The 25,183-nt window shown below is 39.8% G+C and overlaps 2 protein-coding genes across 6 annotated transcripts in view; one reads left to right on the top strand and one right to left on the bottom strand.

Moving 5' to 3' along the window:
- lbhl (LBH regulator of WNT signaling pathway, like) overlaps positions 1-25,183 on the bottom strand; it is a 489,980-nt gene that overhangs the window by 219,182 nt on the left and 245,615 nt on the right. The gene's annotated exons all lie outside the window — the stretch shown is intronic.
- The window catches only part of sphkap (SPHK1 interactor, AKAP domain containing), a 140,693-nt gene that overhangs the window by 103,910 nt on the left and 11,600 nt on the right, over positions 1-25,183 (top strand). For all 5 annotated transcript variants that reach the window (XM_079874332.1, XM_079874335.1, XM_079874336.1 and 2 more), the window contains 5 exons: positions 378-488; positions 18,847-18,906; positions 19,328-19,465; positions 19,562-19,823; positions 21,224-24,605. In XM_079874332.1, coding sequence (XP_079730458.1) covers positions 378-488; positions 18,847-18,906; positions 19,328-19,465; positions 19,562-19,823; positions 21,224-24,605 — 3,953 coding nt within the window. The remainder of the gene's footprint in view (positions 1-377; positions 489-18,846; positions 18,907-19,327; positions 19,466-19,561; positions 19,824-21,223; positions 24,606-25,183) is intronic.

Here is a 25,183-nt window from a genome sequence, read left to right as displayed (position 1 = left end):
CTCCTAGCTAAAATCTTTTAGTGCGATTTAGGAGTACTCCTAGTGGTAAGATAAAATGCTTTGTGAATACGGCCCCAGTTCTCATATAATGGTGTTAATGCAGTCAGATCAATAATATTGTTGAATATTAAGTGTACCCAACTAAGCAACCAGAGGTGACAGTGGGAAAACATGATACGCTGACATGAAGTGTGTGATCATGACATCAGTGATCTTTCTGGGTAAAATCCAATCACACATGTGAACTTCACAAAATGTATGCATGGTATTTTCAAAAAGGTGTATGTAAAAATGCATGTAAACCCTGGCTGTAAGTTCACAATTTAACGTTTTGAAGTGTTGTGCCTCGGTCTGATAAAAGTATGTGTTTGTGTCAGGTTTTGTGCAGTAACAGTGTTCTGGATTCGTCGGAGTACTGGCTGAAGAACGATAAGGCGCTCTGCAGAATTGGATTCCTGGAGGACCAGCATGATGGCGGCTGCCCGACAGTGAGTCTCTCTCACATATCACACACTCTCAGAAGAACAGAAACCATCGACACGCTTATATCCATACATGTGATTAACGTTGCGTGTGTGTATGTGTGTGTGCACATGTGACCGCGTGGAAGTGCGGTGGCATTTATATTGTGTTCAGCCTCCCACTGATAAATGTGGTCTTGATTGGGGTGATAATGCGGTATGATGTTGGCTGTGGCTGAATAATAAATGCAGTAATTCTCTGAACTGAGAGAATACATTTAGCTGCACACGGATGACAGCTGCACAAACTGCAGGACGAGATAATTATAGTCTAATGACAGATTATATACCTCACTTTACTTTAATGACAAGTTTCTTGTCTCGTGTAAAAGACGGCTTTGCAACCATCTTACTATGCATACAATTATGCCACGATCACGCTGGCGTTTTTGCACCTTGGTGATGAAACGCTACCTGTCTGATTATCTGCGTAATGCTAATTTGATGGAAAATTTATGGCAGGATTGTTCAGTGATGTAGGTCTTTGCTTCATTTTGTGAACTCTGAAGCATTTTACTAAAGTTCAACAATAAAAAATTATGAATAGTTGGGAAATGTGGCGGACTACTTTAAAAAAAATGTCATATCTGAATGCTCAGTTTTGATTGGTTAGAGCGTGTGCGTTATTGCATTTTGACAACGCTACTAAACAAAAACGCATTGCTGATAAGCGTCAGTATGAAGTCCAATATCACTCTCATATCGGTACTTTAGAAAGTTGACCTAACTTAAAACAAATAAGGCAACATATTACAGTCAACTTGGTAAGTTAACTCAACTAACACCTGAAAACTTAAATCTTTTGTAAATTCTTAAGGCAACATTAGATGGTTTAGTATTTAGCAATGCAAGGAGCTACAAACCTCATTCTTTCATCATGTTTGATTTTCAAAGCCCACTTCATGACATGACAAAATACATTAAATCCCAAAGTTTCAATGAGATGCACAAATCTCAAAAATGTTAATTCAGTAAAAATTATGAAATCTGATGTCTAACAGTGACAACACTAGCAACGGCAGCATAAATTAAGCCTGTAAAAACGTTTTAATAATAGTCACCACATAATTTATTTCAAGCTCCAATGCTGGGAACAGCATTGTTCGACGTAAAATTGTGTGTTCGGATGACTCAATTTAGTATAAGTGCAATAAAACAACTTTTGTTAGCAACATGTTTAAAGTATTCTTGTTCAGTGCGCCCAATGTAATAATCTGATAACTCCTTCTAAAATAATACTTCAAGCTACGTTTTTTTTATATTTGTTGTGCATGGGTTTTTACAGTGGAACAGACAGAAAAGCTATTGGTGCACCTTGAAATAAAAATCAATACAATCATGTTTTTAATTGTGTAAAGTGGGTCTGATGTCCGCTGGTTCTGTAGCCAGAAAATAACAGCCCGTAATTTGTGATGGCAGAAAATCTCTTAACATGTTCCGTATGAGCGCGCTGGTCTGGTCAGACTGGGACTTCTCCAGCCCTAGGCTCAGGTGCAGTCAGAACAGGTTTCATCAGGGCTGTGCTTTTACTGCGCTGATGTCACACATGATGTTCCTTTAACACAAAAGCTCCACACAGGGAATCAAAACCCACACACACCAGCTGGCGCCGAGATCCTAATGCCAGCGCTGAGTGCCAAGGCTACGGTGAAGTAGAGAGAGAAAGTGAGAAGGACACACTGTAAAAGTAATTCTGGGGATTATTACCCCAACTTTTTTAAAAAAATGTATAATTTATTGGTTTAATTAAACATTTTATGTTGCAAATATTATTTTGATCTGTTGAGGTATGTTGACATAATAATGTTGATCATTACAATAACGTAATATTGTGTGTAATTTAAACTAAAATGTCTGTTAATTGATTTTTTTTTTAAATTTATTTAAATTGTGATTTTGCCGAGTGAAATTGTCTTTAATTTGTAAATTGGGCAGTGGATTTCCCAGCATGCTTTGCATAGAACTGGATAAAGAAAATAAATGTTGAAATGATGTTATATTTATGGGGGTTTTTTAGTAAAGGGAAAAACCTGGTAATATTTAAAGTAACAGTTGACTGATATATCGCCAAGGCTGACATATCGGCTGATATTTGGCAATTTTTAAATATTGTTTTTTGTGTTTGGCCGATGTGTCAGAAGCGGGACTTTTATTTTGACAATGTTGAGAACGCCAGCGCCTGACCAAACTCCCATTCTCCGTCTCCATTTAACAGTTCTGTCTTATATGTTATTGATTGAACTGTTAAACAAAGAAAGTAAAAGGTATACGATAAAGTATTTAATTGCTCAAATCTTTGAATATCTAATAAACATTTAATTTCACAAACCTTGCAGACTTAGCTGAACCCTGCTGTGAGATCTTTGAATTAGTGAAGTGTGCTTCTGTGGACTGCATGAAAATGTGTTACTCTGTGTGTGACGGTCGGTCCATGGCTCGGTCGGTGTTGTCTAGAGATGGAAAATCTACAAACTTTAACTAACTTTTACTAAAAAGCTGATCATTAAAGCAAGAAAACTGCAAGGCATTAAATTGATCAAAAGGGACAGGACAGGTTTCTACCATATTGTTTATTGAATAAATGCAGCCTCTGTGAGCATAAAAGACTTCATTCAGAAATATTAAAAAGTCTTGCCAACCCCTAACTTTTGAACAATTGTGAATGTACAAAAATACATTGAATTAGTGATTTCATGTAAAGGGAGATCAGGGTCAAAATTGGTAGGTTTTGCTTAAACCACTCATGACCTTTCCCTAATAAATAATCCGTTTAAGGTGTTAACATGACCTTACACATTGTCAGCTCATTAAAGGAGAACTCCGGTCAATTTTAACATTGAGCTCATTTTTTTGTAAATTTGGAGTGCTGTCAGTACAGAGAACAACGACAAAAATCGGTGTTGCCTACACCGTGTTATCCTCTTTTTAAAATTTGCACCCTGTTGACTTCAATGGGGCAAGTTTTAAACCTGCTTTACCAGCGCACATACCTGTATTTTGTACTCATACTCCTGTTTTCGGTCGAAGTCCACAGTAGTCGATTGTTGAGTTCACGCGCATTGGGTTAGTTGGTTTAGACCTATGTTCACGCGCGTGAACTCGACAATCGATTACTGTGGACTTCGACCGAAAACAGGAAATAAATACAGGTATGAGCGCTGGCTGAATTATTATCATTTTTATTCATATCTTTCACATCTACTGCAGTCAGATTCACTGTGTTCACTCTGAAGGAATCACTCACATGACCTGTGCACTTGTAATGACACATCAAGGATGTTAAGAGGCTAAAAGCAGGTTTAAAACTTGCCCCATTGAAGTCAACAGGGTGCAAATTTTAAAAAGAGGATAACACGGTGTAGGCAACACCGATTTTTGTCGTTGTTCTCTGTACTGACAGCACTCCAAATGTACAAAAAAATGAGCTCAATGTTAAAATTGACTGGAAATCTCCTTTAAGGTTAAAATCATAAATGTAAACACACTCAATATACATTTCCAGCTCTTTTCCCTTGTCTCTGTCCTCCCAATCTGATTTCTTTTTTTTTTTTTTTTTTGTGAAAAATCACTGGACCATCTTTTAATCTATTGTTTTTCTCTCACCTTCACACTGGGTTCCATTGGCATATACAGCAATTAACTCTTGTGCATTGATCTCTGCTGGACGAGCTCAGAGGAATATTGCCGCCATTAAAACGGTCTGTGAGAAATTCTTTATTCATTCAAATTTAGATTATCATTTGTCATTTAGCAGACAGTTTCTTGTAAAGGAAAGGGACAGAATGCTAATTGCATAGCCAGTCCCTCTGGAGCAGCCTGGAGTTTGGTGTGTGTGTGTGTGTGTGTGTCACTGTGATCAAGAACCGGCGTGTGTGTGTCACAGAGGAGGACTAGGTTAACAAGAAACCCTCAGCTTCATACCTGGGATTAAATGCACATCTGTTTCATTAGTAGATCAGAAAATAATCCACTAGGATTAAACACTGCCAGAAATGTTCTTCTCTTATTAAATTCGGTTTGATAATGTTGTGTGTGTATTGTGTTGTAGTTGATGTTGTGTGTTTGGGTGAGAGACAGGTGTAAACGGGTCTAAAGCGTTTTTAGCTTGTCCACTTTCGACTACTTCCAGAGGTAGTGGAAAACGCATTCGACCGGATTGCTTTCGTAGTGTAAACGCTCATGTGATCGAACAGCCACAAAAGACGCCTACTCTCCGTCTACTGAACTAATGCGTTAACATTATGGGAAACGCACTAGCCAGACGGGATTTAAACTTTGTCGGCTGGAGACCCAAGTTTGGTTTGAAGACGAAAAACATACCAAGCACAATGTTCTCTCACCATTCCCGATTTCTAACACACACATTCGGCTGGTCTTGCGACTGTCAAAGCAGAAACGAAAGCTGCTGCTCTCCATATGTTTTTTAGTTGTCTCCAGTTATGTTCATGTGTAAATTGCGTGAGCTTTTTTCATCCATTTGATCGAAACATCTGAAAAAGCCCGTATATTTACCCGCCCATAGACCTTCCCCTCAAAGAATTCAGGACAGAAGTAGTCGAAAGTGGACAAAAGAGACGGATTAAAACACCAGGTGTAAACGGGTATGTGTCTCGCTCATCAACTGGTGATCCGATCGACCAAAACACTTAATAATCTTAATACCAGCTGTAAACATGGCCTTTGTTTCTTCTCTTCCTGTGTCTTCTTGTCTCTCTTCTTACTTCTTTTCATCTCATCTTGTCTCCTCCTTCTCTTCTCTTCCTCGCCTCTTCATATACTGTAGGTCAGTTCTATCTCATCTCACCACGAACCCCATATTAACCCCTTTCTTAAGGTCAGCGATATGACAGGACTTATTTGAAACTCTTATCTGACCCTTAACGTTGGGTTGAAATATCACCTATCATTATGTAAGTCAGTCAAAGTTGTCGCAAGATACAGAGAGGAACAGACAAGCTGAGCTCTTCCCATGTTAGAGGTTCACGATCACAATACATTACACAAATTAATGGCCTCAAATAATTACATTTTTCCCTTGAGGTCCAATTATAATGTCAGTCAAGGGTATTTTATTTCTAAAACAGTCATAATTTAGGTTTATATTGCCATATTATATCTTCTCTCTGTCCGTATATAATTAAGCAGGTTAATTATACTGCTAGTAGATGCTGTAATGACACAATCTAGACTCATAAAGCATATTTCTCCATTGATGTAAGTGAAAGTTTGCTATGAGCTGTTTTTGTAGTTTAGTTCCAACAAAAGGTCTGGGGAGAAATGTCCATGGAGATCATATATGATCCATTTAATGCTTATGTTAACCCTTTAAGACAGATCAGAATTGGACTTGTCAATTCATTAGCACCCGTTTTTTTTTTATTTTTTTGCCTGAAATATGTATCATTATATTGTCACCTTCCTAAAATAATATTCCAAATATTTTGACAAAAATTATTTTTTGCATAAGTCATCTGCTGCTGGCCACCTGTGGTAAAATCACCCACATCCTCAGTTGAACAGATCATGCAATTCTACCCCTGTAGTTATAATGGCCTATGTCAAGAGTGTGACTTAGGCCGTTTTATGTTGCCTAAGCAATTTTACAAGCTTTTCAAGATGGCAGTTGCATCAAGAAGAACGAAAATCTACTCAGCCTCTGAAGTTAGGTTCAGTTTTTTGTGTTTTCTGAGAAATCTGAAAAAATGTCTTGGTCAGTTATTTTAGGAAGGTGACGATATAATACCTTGTAGATAAAAACAGTATTCCTTCAAACATAGAGTGCTTACTGCCTTACATTTAGATATATGCATAGTTGTTGCTATACCAACATTTTACATGTAGTAAGTGTAGTGGTTACTGTGCAAAACCATCATGTTTGTCCTTATTAAATTGTAAAGTTTTATAGGTGGAGGTCTCATTCTGAAAATGTCCTTCAACAACACTTATTCGAATGAAAAACCAATCTAGTTCAGCTAGAAGCTTCAATGGTAATACTGTGCAACTTTGGAGAGAAGCGACAGCAATAGCATCCCTTCCTGTACTTATTATTATTTGCCCCAAGCAACACTAAAATAAATTCACAAAATGAAAATACTCCTACATCTAACTTTAAAGTGAAATGAGATGTGTGGAAAAGAACGGGCAGTTTCTCGCAATGATCGTTGAGCCTGGATGTCAACAAGATGTGACGGCATGTGATTTCCATGGATTTTAAGACGTGGCTTTAACTGGTTAATGGTTGCAGGCAGATCTTGCCTTCAGGATGCGACAGGCTTACGTGGTCATAACCACGGGCACAGATGTGAATTTGTGAATTTGCTTCCTCACTGAGCACCTAGTGAACCAAGGAAGAGGCCTCAGGCGACGCTCCCACAAACACACACACACACAAGAACCTGAGCTCTCTGCGGTCTGTCAAGTGTACATCAGTGCACTCTCAACGTGAAATGACAGGACACATCAAAGATTAACCATTCGATGGAAGCGTGTGTTCGAGCGTCCCCTTTTTCACTCCTTCCATGCCTCATTTAGATGCTCAGCGGATGTGAAAGCACAGATCAGTGTGTGTGAACCCACTCAGTCGGAAATGATAAAGAGCATGTCTGCTCTGTTCCAGTAGTGCAATATGGCAACATCTCAAAACAGCCTCTTTCCACTCCCATGATCCCCATGCTTTGTTATTTTATCCATTCCTCTCCATCCCTTTCTATTATTTTCATTTCTCTCTCTCTCTCTCTCTCTCTCTCTCTCTCTCTCTCTCGCTGTGGTGTTGCGAGCGGCGAGGTGGCGAAGGTAATTTTTAGCCACGATGGCGAGTGTCTGCCGTCTCCCCGCTGATGATAATGGGTGAAATGAGTTTGTCCTTGGCAAGTCCTTCCATCCATGTCTCAATATTTCATTCCCACAAATTCCTCCCCCTCTCATTCTCGGCCTCCCTCCTTTTTCCCAAGCTTGTACTTCTCTCTCTCCCATCTGTATTTCCGTCTCCCTCTTCAGTGAAGAGTGAAATGCTCTGAGTTGTGAATTGACCTCTCTAACCCAGCAATTTTGAGGACTCGTGAGACAGTGACGGATCATCTCAACTAGAGTTGTTATATCAAAATATCAGTTGTTGATAACAGTGATACAGTTAAGTACAGGAACAGGAATTACAAGGAATAGAACAAATAACAACAGTAGAACCAAGATACAAATCAATCTAACAGTGCTTTAGGTATCTAATAGCAGTAAGATATTCAGGTGATCAAATGTTTAACAACACATAAATTACTGGTGTTGTCTTTACTGTTTATTAGATAGAAAGATTCTAACATTCTAATTATAGAGGAGATATTTTGAAAGAAGTCTCTTATGCTCACCAAGGCTGCATTTATTTAATCAAAAATATGGTAAAAACATTATATTGTGAAATATAATTGTGAAAATAACTGTTTTCTACTGCAATATATTTTAAACTGTGATCAAATCTGAATTTTCAGCATCATTACTCCAGTCTTCAGTGTCACATGATCCTTCAGAAATCAATCTAAAATGATGATTTACTGCTCAAGAAACATTTATGATTATTATCAATGTTAAAAATAGTTGTGCTGCTTCATTTTCCTGTAAACTGTGTAATAAAACACTTTTTTTCAGGATTCTTTGATGACTAGAAAGTTAAAAAGAACAGCATTTATTTGAAATAGAAATTTTTGTTTCTTTACTGTAACTTTTGATACATTTAATGCCTCCTTGCACATTACAAGTATCTTTCTTAATATTTTCCCTGGTTCTCTTTTTTTCTATTGTTGTTTGATTAATGTTGATGTACAATAGACAGGCCATTGCAAATTATTTTTTGATATACTGAATATGTGCAAATTGCCCTCATGCTCACGGAAGACAAAGTTAGAAAGGAAAAGTTTTAGCAAAAAATGTTGATGTCAGATATGTACAATGATCATCCTTCCATGCGTGCTGATATGTGAGGAAGGCCATTTGTACAAATATTTTTAGGCAGTTTATTATTTATTAGAGTCAGACTGGTAACCTGAAGGTTGCAGGTTCGATTCTCAATGACTGAGGTGTCCTTGAACAAGGCACTTAACCCCCCAATCGCTCCCCGGGCACCACAGTGAATGGCTGCCCATTGCTCTGGGTGTGTGTGTTCATGGTTTGCAGTATGTGTGTGTTCACTGCTCCTGATGTGTGCGCACTAACTTGAATGGGTTAATGCAGAGGACAAATTCTGAGTATGGATTACCATATTTTCCCTTCACACGTCACCAGGGCTTGAAATAAACACCCGTCAACCTGCCAAATGTGTGTATTTCAGCAGTGGTGTGTAACACAGTCTCTCCTACTAGCCACTTTGATGGGTTAAATTATATAAATTTTCAATTGTACTCTTTTAAAAAGGCATCTGAAATAATAAACTAAGTGCAATGAAGTGATATCAATATGTATCTGAAACGCTTCGGTAACACTTTAGATCACAGCCCGGAAAGTGCTGCGTAATTAAAGCGATTTTACAGCGTAACTTTTAGTGTACCTATAAAGTACTTGCATGTAAGTATAAGGGAACAATATGTAAAGTTTTGGTTATAAAGGGGTAACAACTAGGAGAATTAAAAAAAAAAATTAGTATTATAGAACTAAGGGGTATTTATTCTACTATTATGATACAACAATCTTACATTTGGGAGCAATGTAGCGAGAACATACACGGCGTACCTTTTTATAATAATGGTGTATGAATACATACTGTACGGCTTGAAAAATACAGGGTACATATCTATGCATTTATACAGTAATCTTTTTAACAAAAGTACTCTGAAAACTAAAACTATTGCAACTTTTGCTTAAATATTGGGGAAAGATATTGTTTCATGTAGTGGTGCTTGTTACCCTCTTGTTCCATGTAGTTACAGGGTAAGTACAATAAAAAATACTTACACAATCTTATATCACTGACTCGGAAACCTTTATTTGAAAACCAACTTGATTCAAAACAGATTTACAACACTTCTTTTGCTTTTTTTAATCAACGATTCATTTCAAATGCTTAAGTCGTGACAGAAAGTAGCACGTTTTGTCCCCCCTTTTTTCTCTTGCTTGGCTTCTTTCTTTTGTTCCTCTTCTTCTTTTTCTTTCTTTCCATTGATGAATCTGAAGAAGAAATCATGTCTCTTGCTATTAAAATTAAATGCAGTGCACCCAGAAATACTTCCTCGCCATTTACTCATCTTTTACCCTCATGCCATCCAAGATTTATATGAGTTTCCTTCTTCAGATTACGATTACAGATCCATACGACCCCAATGGATGGATCAATGTCTTCTGAAGTGAAATGATAGATGTTTGTAAATTCGTCTTAATTACGCAGCACTTTCCGGGCTGTAATCTAAAGCATTACGCTTCCAATACTCATTTTCCACAGAATAGATACACGACACCAGCTGCTCTCTCTCTCATCTCTCAGACAGCGAGTTACACACAAACCCGCCTCCTCTCACTCACTCGTTTCATTTGCTCTGGATGAATATTCTTGGTGTTACAGGGCTTGAATTTCGGCGTGGGATTGTGCGTATTCTGCATAATTTTACTCATCCTCAAACTCATGTTTTAAGTGAACGTAAACAGTTGAGAAAGAATACACGTGTGTAACAGTATAATGGATCCGTGCGTCAGGTCTTAAAGTGACAGCAGCCTAATAAACAGTACCTGCAGTACCGGTACCAAATTATGAGATAATATAAAAAATATCTATATGGCAGTTTTCCCCCATGGTATCGATATCAAAATTGTGGCCAGTGAAAATGATGAGCGGCTAGTAACTTTGGAAAGCCACAAGACACAGTGGTTGATGAGCGAAAAAAGTTAATGTCAAGCCCTGCTTGTCACTGTATAAAATGTTATGTGCAAAGAGTAATGTATAGATGGATACACTTTGGTCAATAGCAAGCAAGTAACCCTGTATATTTAGTTATTTAAACATACACTGTTGGTGACCTACACGCTTCATGACCATCTGTCCTTTCTAAATAATAAATGAAAAGTTGACGTGCCACATGACGGCAGTGATCCAGACTATCCAGACTGAGAGCAGTTGCTTCTGATTTGTTGCACTGATTGTAGGAACGGGTCATTAAAATTAATGTATGCTCTAATAATGAAATTGCTATGGTATTTGCATATTTTGACACATTAATATGCATTGGTTTTGAGTTGGGATGTTAATTAACTCACAATTTATATAGGGCTGAAAAATAAACGATTTTCACAGCAGGTACACCGAGTTGGGACTCCTTTACAAATACTGTTTTTCCTTCATCAGTATCTTAATTATTGAAGTTCAGTCGCAGCTTGGAATTTCTGAAGGCAAACAGAGTCAGTGATTTCATCAGTTCATTAGAACGGCGCTCATATTACACAGGAGAAAAGAGGCTTAAAAGTTCAGGATTCTACTTTGTTCTTACCCTTATTAAAATAACTTTAGTTTTTGCATAATATCCATGGTTTAACCATGGTATTTATAATAAGCTGCGGGTTACACCATGGATGGATCCTCATTAATGTAGTTAGATACAGTAAAAAAGATTTCGAATCTGTATAGTTTCTACAGTTAACTACATTATATTCATGGTAAATATTTGTAAAGTGGTTTTGAAACACTTTTTAATCCACGTTGGTGTCTGTTTTCTCTTGCCTTCCTCGTCAATACTGTCTGGAATGTCTTGGCTGTTTAATGTTTCAGCTAGCTAGTACCAAGTCATTTGGTGTTCCTGTTGTGGTTTGTACCAGATCATTCAGATTGCGACCATTTACACAGCCTGGCGCCCTGTGATGCCGATGTCGTATTACAGCAAATGACCAGGAAGTAATAAGCATATTGCAGAGACAGAACTCCACAGAAAGCTCCACTGATTTCCACAGAATTTAAAGTGAAGTATTCAGTGAACACATATTACAATACACAAATCCATTCCATAGAAATACACAGATTTTCTCCCAAAGTCAGCACAGAAAATGCACAATAAAAAAGATTTCATCTGGGCCTGGTTATAACTTAACACTGACAGACAGAAACCATCTTTGTTTGGAGAATGCAGCAGTGTAGGTTATTAGAAACACATTAAACGTACAGTATGGAATTTTTCGCCACTAGGGGTCGCTAACCTATTTACAATAACAAAGGCGAAGTTTGATGACGCAACATTTGCTAAGAATTATGGATCTTGTCGTCAACGTCAAGCCGACCGATCTAATAATGTTTATGGATGAGTGAATACATCTATGCTTTTATCATGACTGTGGTTTGAAGCAGTTCGGGATTGCTAAGAGACAGCTATCAGCTCCACACGCGACGCGAGTCCCGCGGATATAAAAGGAATATGGACATTTCATTCTACCGAACTACACGCAAGTGCAGAATTACAACTCACAGGTCAGTTTATTAGACAAATTAAACTTGTGAGGTAACGCAGCGCTGTTTCACTTGGTCTAACATTACACTATCACACTAACCTGCATTTGAATGTGTTGAAATTTATGTGTTAGTTTGTCTGTATGAGACTAGCAGTAAGCTAGATCAACATTAGAATAACATACAGATCATATTATAACATTTTATCATTGTTGAACTATATAACATTGATTAGTTTTATGTAAATGTGCTCACCTGTTTAATAAAGTACATGTAGGAGCGGTCGAAGTCTCGGACGTGGAGCTCTCGTTTATATACTGTCTATGGGAGCTCTCGGCATCTCAAAAACACCGCGCTGATATTGATTCTCGTTTTAGTTCTCCTTTTTTATCCAAAGTCTGCTTGCCATGGTCCATAATGTTTGAACGAAACAACAACAGCGTGCAAACAGACATTGCGAACTACACAGTGGTCCACGTCTGTCGCCTTGGTTACTATCAGAGGGCTCTGGTTGCTATGGCAGTACGAGCGGAAACCAGGGACAACGCGGATATGACGCCATTGACGGCGACAAAACGGAAATAAAGAAACGGGACGTGTCTTCTAATTAAATTACAAATTTCTCCTGGTTTGAAAGTTGTTGGAAACAGTCGGGATAATGTAAGTACACAAAAAAAAAAAAAAAAAAAAAACATATATATATATATATATATATAGTGATTTTTGCTATTTTTAAAGCAAAAAAGTTACATATTGTGCCTTTAACCCTGTATAGCAGGACACTTAGAAATAATGCAAATGACACTGTAAATTCTAATATGTTAATATTGGAGTCCAATTCAAACACATTAGTTTGCAACAATATAAATTCAATTAATTAAAGCTACACTAAATGAAAAAACGTAAAGATATATTAATAAAATAAGTCGTAATGTCTTACACATTTTTATCTGAAATCGAGGCATAAATAATTTCTTTAAAAAAATCCTTGCATCGAGGGCCAACAGACCAATATGAGATCACCAGTTGGAGTCCTTATAAAGGTGTCGTGCACGCTGTATTACTTAATTAAGTGATGAGGGGAGACTTTGAAAATCCGCCAGTGCATTCGGATTGTCACGGCCGAGTCCGACTGTGTCTGTTATTGTCAGGCAAACGTTCAGTGCCATCTCTGTCCACCTAGGTCCGAAATACATAACTAACCTGGCCCGAACTGTGCTCGGAGCCCACGAGCTAGTGTCCGGATTTGAATGTGCTCATGGTATGCCTCAGTGTTCAGGAGCCGTATGAGACCCACATCGAAATAAAGCAGCCATCTGTCAACTCAATGGATTACCTGAACCGGAAGGGTAGATATTCCCTGAATGTGCAAGCTACAAATACAGATTTATGAATGTCGTCATAAAATGGCCAGGGATTGCTCATAACACATGTGTCTTCGCCAATTCCAAGCTAAATAGATATTTTAAGACCGGAAATATCCCTGCACTGGAGAAGAAGATTGTGGGTGACAAGGAGGTGAAACCCATTTATCTTTTGGGAGATCCTGCCTTTCCTGATGAAATAATATGCAAATGGTGGCTCTGCTCCTCAAGAACAATATTTTGGACTTTGCTGTCTATAAATTCTGTGAGACCAGGAATGAGATCATGGGTGACACTGTTGCTGCGTCCCAATTCATCTACTTATACTACGCCCTAAAAGTATGTACTCTTTTTGTGAAGAAAAAGTACACACTTTTGAGTGTGTACTAAAAGAGTAGGCAAGCTTTTGGGACATACTACTTCGTCATCTTAACGGACAGATCTTTCGCGTGCATCCTGTCAGCGTAAACTGCCCTGTCAATCATCTTGTCACCGTTTCGGAGAGAAATGTAGTTGCACGTTCATCTGCCAGTCGTGGGTCTTTCATGCGGAGACTCTCCTCATGTGTTTGCAATTTGAATATAATGATGCATTTAAAAGTCAATGGCTAAACATATCTTTACAAAAGTTCACAATGCATCTGCAGATGCAATATAATGTAGACAACATTGAATAAATTAATTTTCGTCAGGTTAGATACTGATACTTAATCACTCAAACCCCTTTATCTAAACCTCTCTACATAACTACCGGACTCGCGCATAACTACTCCTCCATGTCTGTAGTTTTTTAACACTTTTCACTCGTGTTTGTAGTTCTAACCGAATCCTCGTCCAATGCGCGATGGGTTGTGGGCAATGTTAGCCGTTAGAGTGCGCATCGATCTGCACTTAGTAGACCATCCGGGTATCTTTGGAAAACTCATTTCAACATATTACGATTTGGGATGTACTAATTCTATTTTCGAATACTATTTAGGACAGATAGTATGAGAATTGGGACGCACCATGTGTGTTGGCAGTATAGAGCTCGATCAGGATTGCCAGACTCCCACACAAAGAGGGTCAGAAGAGTCCTTATCAAGTTCCTTGACCCCTAATGCTAAAGCTGCAAGTGATTCTGTCTTAAAGGGATAGTTCGGCCAAAAATGATATTTAACCCATGATTTACTCACCCTCAAGCCGTTCGAGATGTATATGTCAATCTTTTTTCAGACGAACACATTTTCAGTTATTTTAGAAAATGTCTTAGATCTTTCAGTGGTTATAATGTGAAGCTATGGGGTCCACTCCTTCAAGTCCCAAAATGTGCATGCATCCTTCACAAAAGTAATCCATCCGGCTCCAGGGGGATAAACGAAGGCTTTCTGAGGGTAATCCGTGCAGTTTTGTCGTAAAAATATACATATTTAAAACTTTATAAACGAAAATAACTGGCTTCCGGTAGCGGTCGACGTGCGTTCACGGAGATGGATGCTGGCGTATGACGTAGGACGTAGCGTAGGAAGCGTCGTGACGTAGAACGAACGTAGAGTTTTGTTTTGCTCTGCTCTCTGGCTGCGCTGTCACGTTCGTTCTACGTCACGACGCTTCCTACGCTACGTCATACGCCAGCATCCATCTCCGTGAACGCACGTCGACCGCTACCGGAAGCCAGTTATTTTTGTTTATAAAGTTTTAAATATGTATATTTTTACGACAAAACCGCACGGATTACCCTCAGAAAGCCTTCGTTTATCCCCCTGGAGCCGGATGGATTACTTTTGTGAAGGATGCATGCACATTTTGGGACTTGAAGGAGTGGACCCCATAGCTTCACATTATAACCACTGAAAGATCTAAGACATTTTCTAAAATAACTGAAAATGTGTTCGTCTGAAAAAAGATTGACATAATTGGATCTCGAACGGCTTGAGGATGAGTAAATCATGGGTTAAATATCAATCTTGGCCGAACCATCCCTTTAAGAGTATTCTTTTCTGTTACTGTTTTTCTGTTGCACTTTATTTACAGTCCCGTTCCGCATGTACATACTATGTACTTATCATAGTCATTATAATAACTGGGTAATAACTAGGTACTAACCCTTACCCCTAATCCTAACCTTAATCCATGTAGTTACCTTGTATTGCCCACTACATTCCTAGTAAGTGCACGTACTGTAAAATAAAGTGCAACCGGTACATTTTTAGAGTTTTGTAGCGGCACATATTCTACTGAGCTTAGGTTGAAAATATCATTAGCTCAGTATAAAACAAGAAGTGGTCAATGGAAAGTTCCCACTATGATACACAAACAAATGTGTGATGTGTGTGTGAGAGAGAATGAGAGAGAGAGAGCATCCAGAATGCTGTGCGTAAGTACACTGAGGTAGATGAATGTTATAGTGTGGTACAGAAATCCAGACGGACAGGTGGGCAGTCGGACGGGCAGAGATGTGCACAGTACTAGAATGAGCGAGCGAGAGGAATGTGATCTGTAATGTGCGAGTGAGATGCAAATTTACACTCGGAATAAAAAGAGTCTAATTCAGGCTCAGTTGCTAACTCCCTTTTTGTCACCTTCACCCTGTTTCCTTTTCCAGTTTCATTTAATATCCTCATTTAATGAGTAAAGTCATCACCATAACATCACTATACTCCCCTGAATCACCTCTCTTAACCTTAAACCGGTCATGCTGTAAGTGTGTGTCGCATTGAATCAGTTTTGTTCTCTCTGCAGTGTGATGCGTTGAATTGTGTTGTAGTCATTTCCAGAATGAGAATTGTCAGCTTTTCTTTCTAGGAATTTTACCGGGAAGACACCCACTATATTTGTATCATTGAGATACTATTATAGTTTTTAATACTATTTTGAAATAGTTTTTATTTTTAGATTTTCCATTTTCATTAAAATTTTAGTTACTGATAGTAATTTAGTTTTTATTAGTTTTTTTTAATTTTTTTTATTATGTCTACATAGTTTAAAATGTTTTTATTTTTAGTTTGAGCTATTTTAGTACAAAATGATAAATATTTGTGGGGGGGGGGGGGGGGGTTAAGTTAACGTTTATTTTTTTATTATTTTTTTTTATCGTTTTAATTTTACAATAACCCTGCTCAGGGAATCCAGTTTTTTATTAGTGGTGGTCCCTGTTATTATTTCTCATTCATGGATTTGTAACCTTTCTTTCTATGGACATGAATGACACCTCAAATCAGTATCCAAAATGACCTTATTGCTTTGAATTGGTAACATAAACAGGCGTACTTATTTCCCATATTTATTTAAAATGTTAGTCCTTATAAAAAGGATTATTTGGCTGCTTTTTCCTGGAATATTAGTGATAAACAGCGCAGGACATTGTGAAATTAAATACGAGCAAATTTCCTTATCTGTGCGAAAGGCACCTAGCAGCAATCACCTAGCAAAACACTGGCAACCATTTAGAATGGCTGCAAACCAGCATCTTAATATCATGGCAACATCTTTTGCATGGGCAAGCACAATGCATATTTTCTTCATTGTGAAAAAAACCTAATTAGACCTACTAATTATTTTAACTATGCACATTATTTGTTTATATATTTAGTTGTTTACTAGGTGTGTGTGTGTGTGTGTGTGTGTGTGTGTGTGTGTGTGTGTGTGTGTGTGTGTGTGTGTGTGGCAGAAAAAGGCAGTGACTGAGTCACCCATCAGCACCACAATACATTAATAGTGCCACCTGACAGCTGAGACACTCCAAACCACCAGCGCAAGATCAGTTCTTATGTGAATATGACAGTTCAGGACAATTATGGCAGGTTACTCTCTCTCTCTCTCTCTCTCTCTCTCTCTCTCTCTCTCTCTCTCTCTCTCTCTCTCTCTCTCTCTCTCTCTCTCTCTCTCTCTCTCTCTCTCTCTCTCTCTCTCTCTCTCTCTCTCTCTCTCTCTCTCTCTCTCTCTCTCTCTCTCTCTCTCTCTCTCTCTCTCTCTCTCTCTATCTTTCAATAGCAGATTCATTCCTCAGGCCAGAACTATTAACACACTTCATACACTAAACAGTATATCTGTACAGTACATACATATATACTTAACACTTATGGATGAGTACTAGATCATTTACTGTTGCATTAAGTAATCAGAAGGAATAAGAGAGATTAAGTGCTACATCTGTGATACCTGAGAGTGAAATCCATCCACGCTGAGAAAAACCAACAGATTCCAAAAACATTGTCACTAATGTGATCTTCAGTGTCTTAAGTGAAGAGGGAAAGAAGAGCTCTCACACACACACACACATCCACAAGGACATATTTGAGTTAAGCATGCGACTAGCAATACAATATGCTTTTAAGAGACTGATGAGTCATCAGAATCAATTAGGTGCAGAGTGTGTGTGTGTGTGTGTGTGTGTGTGTGTGTGTGTGTGTGTGTGTGTGTGTGTGTGTGTGTGTGTGTGTGTGTGTGTGTGTGTGCATGCGTAGAGTGATGTACGATGAACGAGATGAAAAAAGAGAGTAAGAAAGCTTTGTAAGAAAGCACTTAAGAGTGATAAATAAGTAAAAATAAGTGTTGTTCAAGCTATGTAAACATGAGGGAGAAAGAGATGAATGTTTTTATATGCAGTTGCTTAAAGTTACTTATCCTTGTTTTATTCCAAACCTGTATGCTTTTATTTTGTTGGTTCATAGTGACACAGCTGTCAAGCTTTCCATTATCATAAAAGCGGTCCGTGTAACTCATGTACTGAATTCTAAGTCTTTCAAAGCCTAACGGTAGCTCTGTGTGAGGAACCAAAATTTAAACTTGGCTGTCTGTGCAGCAGTTTTTATTTATGTATTATTAAATCAGTGCTACATGACAAAGAGAAAAAAGGGTTGTGGCATTCCCTTTCACCAAAAAGTTTGGGAAACTTCAACACCCATAATGCAATGTGCACTGCCTGTCGAAAAAATGCAGAGGGTACGATCTGTAGTTTTAACAATATCCCTGGAGCTTTCAAAAGTCTCAAGTGTGACATAAAATGGTGTGTTTTGCATCATCTGGCAGACTTTTGCTCATAAATAAGCAGGTAGATCCTGGTGCAGGCAATATGGAGAAAAAAAAATATTTTCTTACATATCCTACCAGCATGATAACAATACAAAGCTGTTTGAAGAACTGTGAATGTATCCTTTAAGTCATTATTTTCTACATTCAATGCAAATATGAGACTTTTAGGCAATGCTTCAGAAGATTTGACATGTTGTAAATAATATGAAAAATGACATTTGAGAGTTGCAACAAATGAGAAGGTATTCAGAGCTAATCTTCTGTGTCGTGTATGTAACCCCTCTGGTCCTACTTGCCCTGCTCTGAGCGAGACTTGAACCGGCGTCTCCGGCATGGGAGGCAGGCACACTTACAAGGAGGCTAAAGACCGCAGTTTCTAGCATCAGTCTCTAGTGCACCTCTTTTTTTCACCCTGTTTTTACCCTGCAGAGCTCTCACTAGCTGTTACATGTACGCTGTGTTTGTATACGAAAACGTATGTATACAGATAGTTTACCTTACTTTGCCAGGTGCTATTTCTCTAAGATCAGCCTCTCTCTTCTCAGATCTGCTTTGTAAACCTGGACAGACATACCCCTGATCGACATGACGACAGCTACATCAAGGTGGGTGGAGATTACCTTTCCTTTATTTTGAGCTGTGCATGATTCTAGCAATGCCAGAGTCATGGGTTTGAGTCCCAGAAACTGCATATACTAGTACTGCTTTGGATAAAAAGCATCTACCATTGAAAAACATTTTAAACTATCACTAATAAATAGTCTAGTGTTTTATAATTTCCAATTGACTGTTTTTTATTAATATCCAAATAAATATCCGATCCCCTCCACCCTCTCATTTCTAATTCATTCAATTATTCTAGTTAATAACAGATGTATGAATGTCTTTCATCATTTCCTAAGCGTACAACATAAACAATGTTTCATCTAATTAAAAGGGAAATTAGAAACAATACAAATTACCAAGATAATGCAAGCAAGGACCCTCAATTATGTGACTTGAATATTAGCATAAATTTTCCCACAGAAACTGGCCTCAGTGTGCCCAGAGCTGCCACGGTTAATTGAGTCTCTCGGAGTGCGGCAACCCAAAGAAAATGAGATTCTGCTTCTCAGCAGCCTGGAGTCACCGGACTCCTGCCAGCATGACCCAAGCCACCCACAGGTAAGATATTAATATAGACTGGAACAACTGACATAATTTTACAGCTTACAGTCTACCTTGTTAAACTGTGTGTATGTTTATGTATGTGTATTTCAGAGCCAGAGAACAGCGGATGTCTGTCTGGTGCATTGTTCCTGTGGGCGCCGCCCTAACCAAACGAACAGTGTCGTTTTTGAGATCAACAAATTCCTGATTGGACTACAGTCAGGGCAAGAGAGGCAGAGACATGGCCGATTGGCTGGTCAGCGGGCTGCTGAAGATGACACCAACCGCTCTGTTTCATCCATAGAAGAAGACTTTCTCACTGCCTCCGAGCAGCTTGGAGAAGACAGTGAGGACAGTGACCCATTCAGAAATGGTAAACCGTCTACCCATCTACCAATCCATCCATCCATCTCTCCATCCAACCATTCATCCATCCATCCATCCATCCAAAAAATCACTCAGAAACCTCATTCTAAATCCATATTTTATCCACTGTGTGGTACTTTCTATGTCCTGGTATGTAATGAGAAAATGCAACTTTAGTGCAGCTCTGGCACTTTTGCTGCAACTTCTTCCTGTCCACCTTTTGAATAGACAGAAAATTACTTGAATTATGGTTGAAAGAGCATTCAAAGAGCCATTTACGTTTTCTTGCTATCTGTGAGCCTGCTTCGATAAGAGTGGCCCTATTTGGAGGACTGTTTGGGAGTGTTTCCACCCCAAGGCTATTTCTTAATTTAGTTACACAATGTAGCCCCAGTCACTACCAATGAGATTATGGTTTTCAAAACAATTTGGGCATGTCACATACATTTGCAACCATAAAAAGCACAGGAAAACAAAGTCCTTAGTTTTGCCTTTGGGAATTATTTGGATCTCAACTTAACTTTTGTCTAGGTTGCACTGGTTATAATAGACTTTATCAAAACTGCAATCTGCTGTGCATGTAGATACAAAGTAACCAAGCAACAGCATGGATGCAACAGAAAAAAACAGCAGTGAAACAATTAATTATCTTCAATCTATGTTAATGAGTACGTGTGTGACAGAGAAAAATAAACAAACAAAGGTTGTATTTGCAGATATGATATACAAGCCTCCCTAACAAAGAAGTGCTGGCCCCAAAATGTCTTGTGCATTTTTATTGTGCATGTCTGAAAGCTTGTTTGTCTTGCATTATTCTGTGCCACTGCTTTGGCCTCTAACAGTAAGCCAGACCCCTGAATGTCTACATGTGGTGATACTCGTCCCAAGTCTAATATTAAAGAGACAAGATACACTGGGCTAATCTATAATTAATCTCTCATATGAAATTAGAAGTAATACTGTGTGAAGGTTATGCTCTCCTCAAAGCCAATGTAATATTCATAAACAGATCGGCCCAGATAGTATTCTGCATTTGTTCGGGCTTGGTTATGGAAAAGGGAAAACTGATACAAATATAACTGTGTGTTATGGATATCTTGCTCAGAGCTCTCACTCCGACCCTTACTATATCCACTGGACATAACAGGCAACGAGATAATTCTGATTTAGACTTTGTACCTTCTTTCCAGTTTCGTCTTTCATTTTCACATATCTCCTTTGGTCTGTCTTTCTGTCTCTAATTTCTTTCTTGGGCTGTGAATGTGCTTCATTTACATGTGCATTAAATTTGACTTTTTGTGTGAGATTATGAAACAGTTTCAGAGGTCTATCTTTAATCTATTTCCTCTCTCTCTGCCCCACCACCCCATTCCTCACCAACCCTGTCACATGTCTTTTTCTCTGCAGATCCTGAGATTTCTATCATGCCTGTTAAGTCAGTTAAGGTGTTAAGAGCAGCCCATGCTCAAAGACGGAGTGAAATGGAGAGAGAGGATAGTGAGGACTCCGAGACCCTCTGTACCTCTTCCAACTCCCAAAAGCTTTCAAGAACATATTGCTCCCATTCAAGAGGCCCAGCTGCCTCCCCAAAACAAGTCAATCGTCACACCAATGAGTCTGCTGGCCACTATGCCACCAATCTGGCTGAATCAGTTCTGCAAGATGCTTTTATTCGTTTGTCACAAGATGAGCCTTCTTTTGTAGCGGAGGCAGCTGTGAGTGTGTCCACAACCTCGCAAAACTCAAGTGATGTAAGTCATTCCACTGAAGAGCCACAGAGGGCTCGAGCCTGCTCTTTTGAACTTCCTAAAATTGTGATTGTCCAGAGTCCTGACAACAGTGAGGAGGTAACAGAGTGGCCGGATGAACAGTCACGTGGCACATCAGAGCAGGATAGTGTAAATAGGGCCAGAACGAAACATGGTCATCACCCCCAGCACAACTCGCCAATTGGACCCTCCACTAAGCCGGTGGAAATAGCTTTGGTATGTGCTGCAAGTGTCATCGGTACCATCACCGCCCCTCAGGTCGCAGAACAACTCACACTGGAGTCAGGAGAAGAAGATGAGTGTGAGGATGATGATGATGATGAAGAAGAAGGGAGTGAAACTGAACAAGGGGAGTATTCATTTTCCTCTGCAGTTTGTGGAATGTCTCAGGTCGCTGGAGCCGTAGCCGCGGTAGATCTAGCAGATGACTCTGGGGATAATGAAGACTTGACAGACATGTATTCTGCCTCTATGGGACTTCTGTCAGTTGCCCAAGCTTCAACTGCAATACCTCTCCACTGTAGCATTGCAGAGGGCACCAGCGTTGAGGCTTTCAGAGCCAATGTGGCTGAAGTTCTCCTCAGGGAAGCTTCAGCTGTACTCACCCACAGACAAAGTTATTCAAGCATTGCAAATTTCCTTGAGACCACACATAACAAGATAGTGGATGGCATCACAAGTCCAAGAAGGCCCTATCAACAGGACGTGGATAACTTTACCCAGGAAATATCAGACAATATATTTCAGAATGCCCTTGAGAAGGCTGAGAAGAGAAAAGAGCTTGAGGGTCCTGGAAAAGATGCCCCAAACATTGAGGGTTTCCTCTTGGATTGTGTGAATAATTTGCTCTTTGATGTCCTGTGTGCAACATCAAGGAAAATCAGTGAAATTTCAAAATGTGACAGGCAAGAAGGCAGTGTCAGCTTTAGGGAGTATGAGGCTGATACCAAGTCTGGCAGGGAAGCATTGAGCCAATTACAGCGTTTGATTGAGCCAAGCCAGGCTTATAATCATGACGAGAGGCGAGGCAGTGTGGAGAAGTTGTCTGCTCTCATAGGGAAAAGAGAGAGAGAGCAAAAGCACATGCAGGAGGAGAGAGAAAAGGAGCCCAAACTGAAAGAACCCTACAGACTTACTCTGAACAGAGTGACTGCCACTATGGTCAAAGAACAATCTGACCTGCAAGGGCAGCTGGGCAGAAGTGACAAGAGCACAGACTCTGCGCTCCCTTCAGCTGAGAGCTCACCACTTCACATGGCACGAGGGAGGGCAGGAGGAGAGAGCGAGACCAGACAGCAGTCTGTATCATCCTCTTCAGGAACACTAGTGGCACTTAAAATGGATTCGGGTGAGTTCAAAACTCCAGTCACATGCTTTGCGGAAGATTTGGCTACCACAGTAGTATCCATGGCTACAGAGCTGGCAGCGATATGCCTGGAGAACTCAAGCGGAAAGCAGCCATGGTTCTGCGCTTTAAAGGGTGGCTTAGAAGGTCCAGAGGGGCTGCTTCTGCCCTGCCGCACAGCTGCAGCACTGCGACGAAAGGAGATACAAAATGGCACCGCAGTCACCAAGAAACACAGACCTCCACGTCTCAGTGAAATCAAACGTAAAACCGAAGAACAGCCTGAACTTATGGAGCGTCTGGTCAACCGTGTTGTGGATGAAACGGTCAATCTAGATGAACCCACAACTTCTGATCCATTTGCACTCTTTGCGTCAGAGGTCACAGCCAGGATATTGAACTGCCCAGAATTAAGTGTGGTGGACACTTCCAAATCTGGCCAGTCATCTCGCAGTCGCAGCATATCTCTGCAGTGTGAGAAATGGAGCAGCAGGGGGAAAGCGTCAAGCTATGAGAGCATTCCAGAGGAGGACGGAGATCCCTCCGGAATGCTAAACACTTTGGGACCAGGAAACAGGCTTGGGCATAATTTGAGCAGAGGTAGCTCTATCTCCAAGCAGTCCAGCTGTGAGAGCATTACGGATGAGTTCTCTCGGTTCATGGTGAACCAGATGGAGACAGAGGGCCGAGGGTTTGACCTTCTGCTGGACTACTATGCTGGGAAAAATGCCAGTAGCATCCTTGCAGCAGCTGTTCAGCAAGCTGCCAGTAAAAAAAACGGACACCTCAATGTGCGGACATCATCTTGTCTCTCTAAACAGTCCAGCACTGAGAGTATCACAGAGGAGTTTTATCGCTTCATGCTGAAAGACATGGACAAGGAGAACAAGGACTACAGTCTGATCAAGACCAAAGAGTGGAGTAATAGCCTATTACCCCCGTCCCCCAGAACCCCTTTTTGTATCCGTCAGTCTTCTGTCCCTGACAGGCGATCCTCAGACTCCAGACTAACTGTAAACTCACCCATCAAGGCTAATTCATTCGATGGTTTTGCTCGAAATGTACATGGAGACTCACTCAACATCTATCCAACCAACTCTGTGTCATCAACAGGACTCTGCAAGTCTGATTCTTGCTTGTATAAGCGTGGCCAAACAGACCAAATCACAGACATGCTGATTCACGAAACCTGGGCCAGCTCTATTGAGTCTCTAATGCGCAAGAATAAGATAATTGCGGAGCCCTCAGAGGACAGTTTGGAACTCGATTCTGCCGACTCACAGCCACATGTACAGCTCTTTGCTAATCGTCTAGCGGCAGACATTGTAGAGAGTGGCAAATCCTTGCTTGGAGGCCAACAGGACATAATTGTGGCTGCTTGTCAGCCACAAATTCCAGTTGGAGAAAGAAGACATGGCTTTAAACACTCTCGTCGTGAAAATGGTGGAAACCGGCCAAGCTTGGAGCGTCAGGAAAATAGCTGTAGCTCCCACAGTTCCTCCTGTGTGCGGCAAGCGTGGCGGGGACAAAGGGAGGTACCCTTGATTCACATTGAACCAGATCAAAGAGAAGAGGCCTCAGAAGACAAGGGGAGGGTTGGGCCCCACCACTGGGAAGCATTCCATCAGATCCAGCAACAAAGTGGTAGAGAGAGTGAGACAGCAACCAAAAACAGGTACAGTCTATATATAATTGCATATACATTCTTGCTATCAGAAGTTAAGCCTTAATTGTTGTAACTGCTCACAGCAATGCATGTTAATGTGTGTTGAAACACCGTGTGTTCAAATATCTCAAATCAACCGTATGAATTTGACATAAGTGTGAGAGGTAAGTTGGTAAAGAATACGACCAGGATTTAAAGTGTAAATTGCAGGTTAACCACCACAACCAATTAATGTGTAAATTAAAGTGCTCAATATGTATATATTTAAACATTTCTGTCTTAGAATGCGTTAAAATAACATTTATTGGGGTTTCTTCAAAGGTAGCATGTTTTTTACAGTAACTGGGTGATGACGTCATAAGAGGGAGTAGCAACCCATACTCTGCTAGATTCCTACTGTTTGTGGCTTGACTATGGAGACTGATAACATTAGGGAACAAGCCAAAGTCTTTTCAAAATCTTGCCGTCATGTAGAATAGCAAGGAGGGACAACGACTGAAGACATTATTTACTTACATGGTGTCAGTAGTCCTAATCAGAGCTGTAGAGATGAACACACTGCACAGGCACAATGGCGTTTTGCCGGC

The sequence above is a fragment of the Squalius cephalus genome (genome assembly GCF_949319135.1).
Source record: "Squalius cephalus genome assembly, chromosome: 6".
Lineage (NCBI taxonomy): Eukaryota > Metazoa > Chordata > Actinopteri > Cypriniformes > Leuciscidae > Squalius > Squalius cephalus.
The sequence above is the reverse complement of the archived record's forward strand: the minus strand, read 5'-3'. Positions and strand labels throughout refer to the sequence as shown.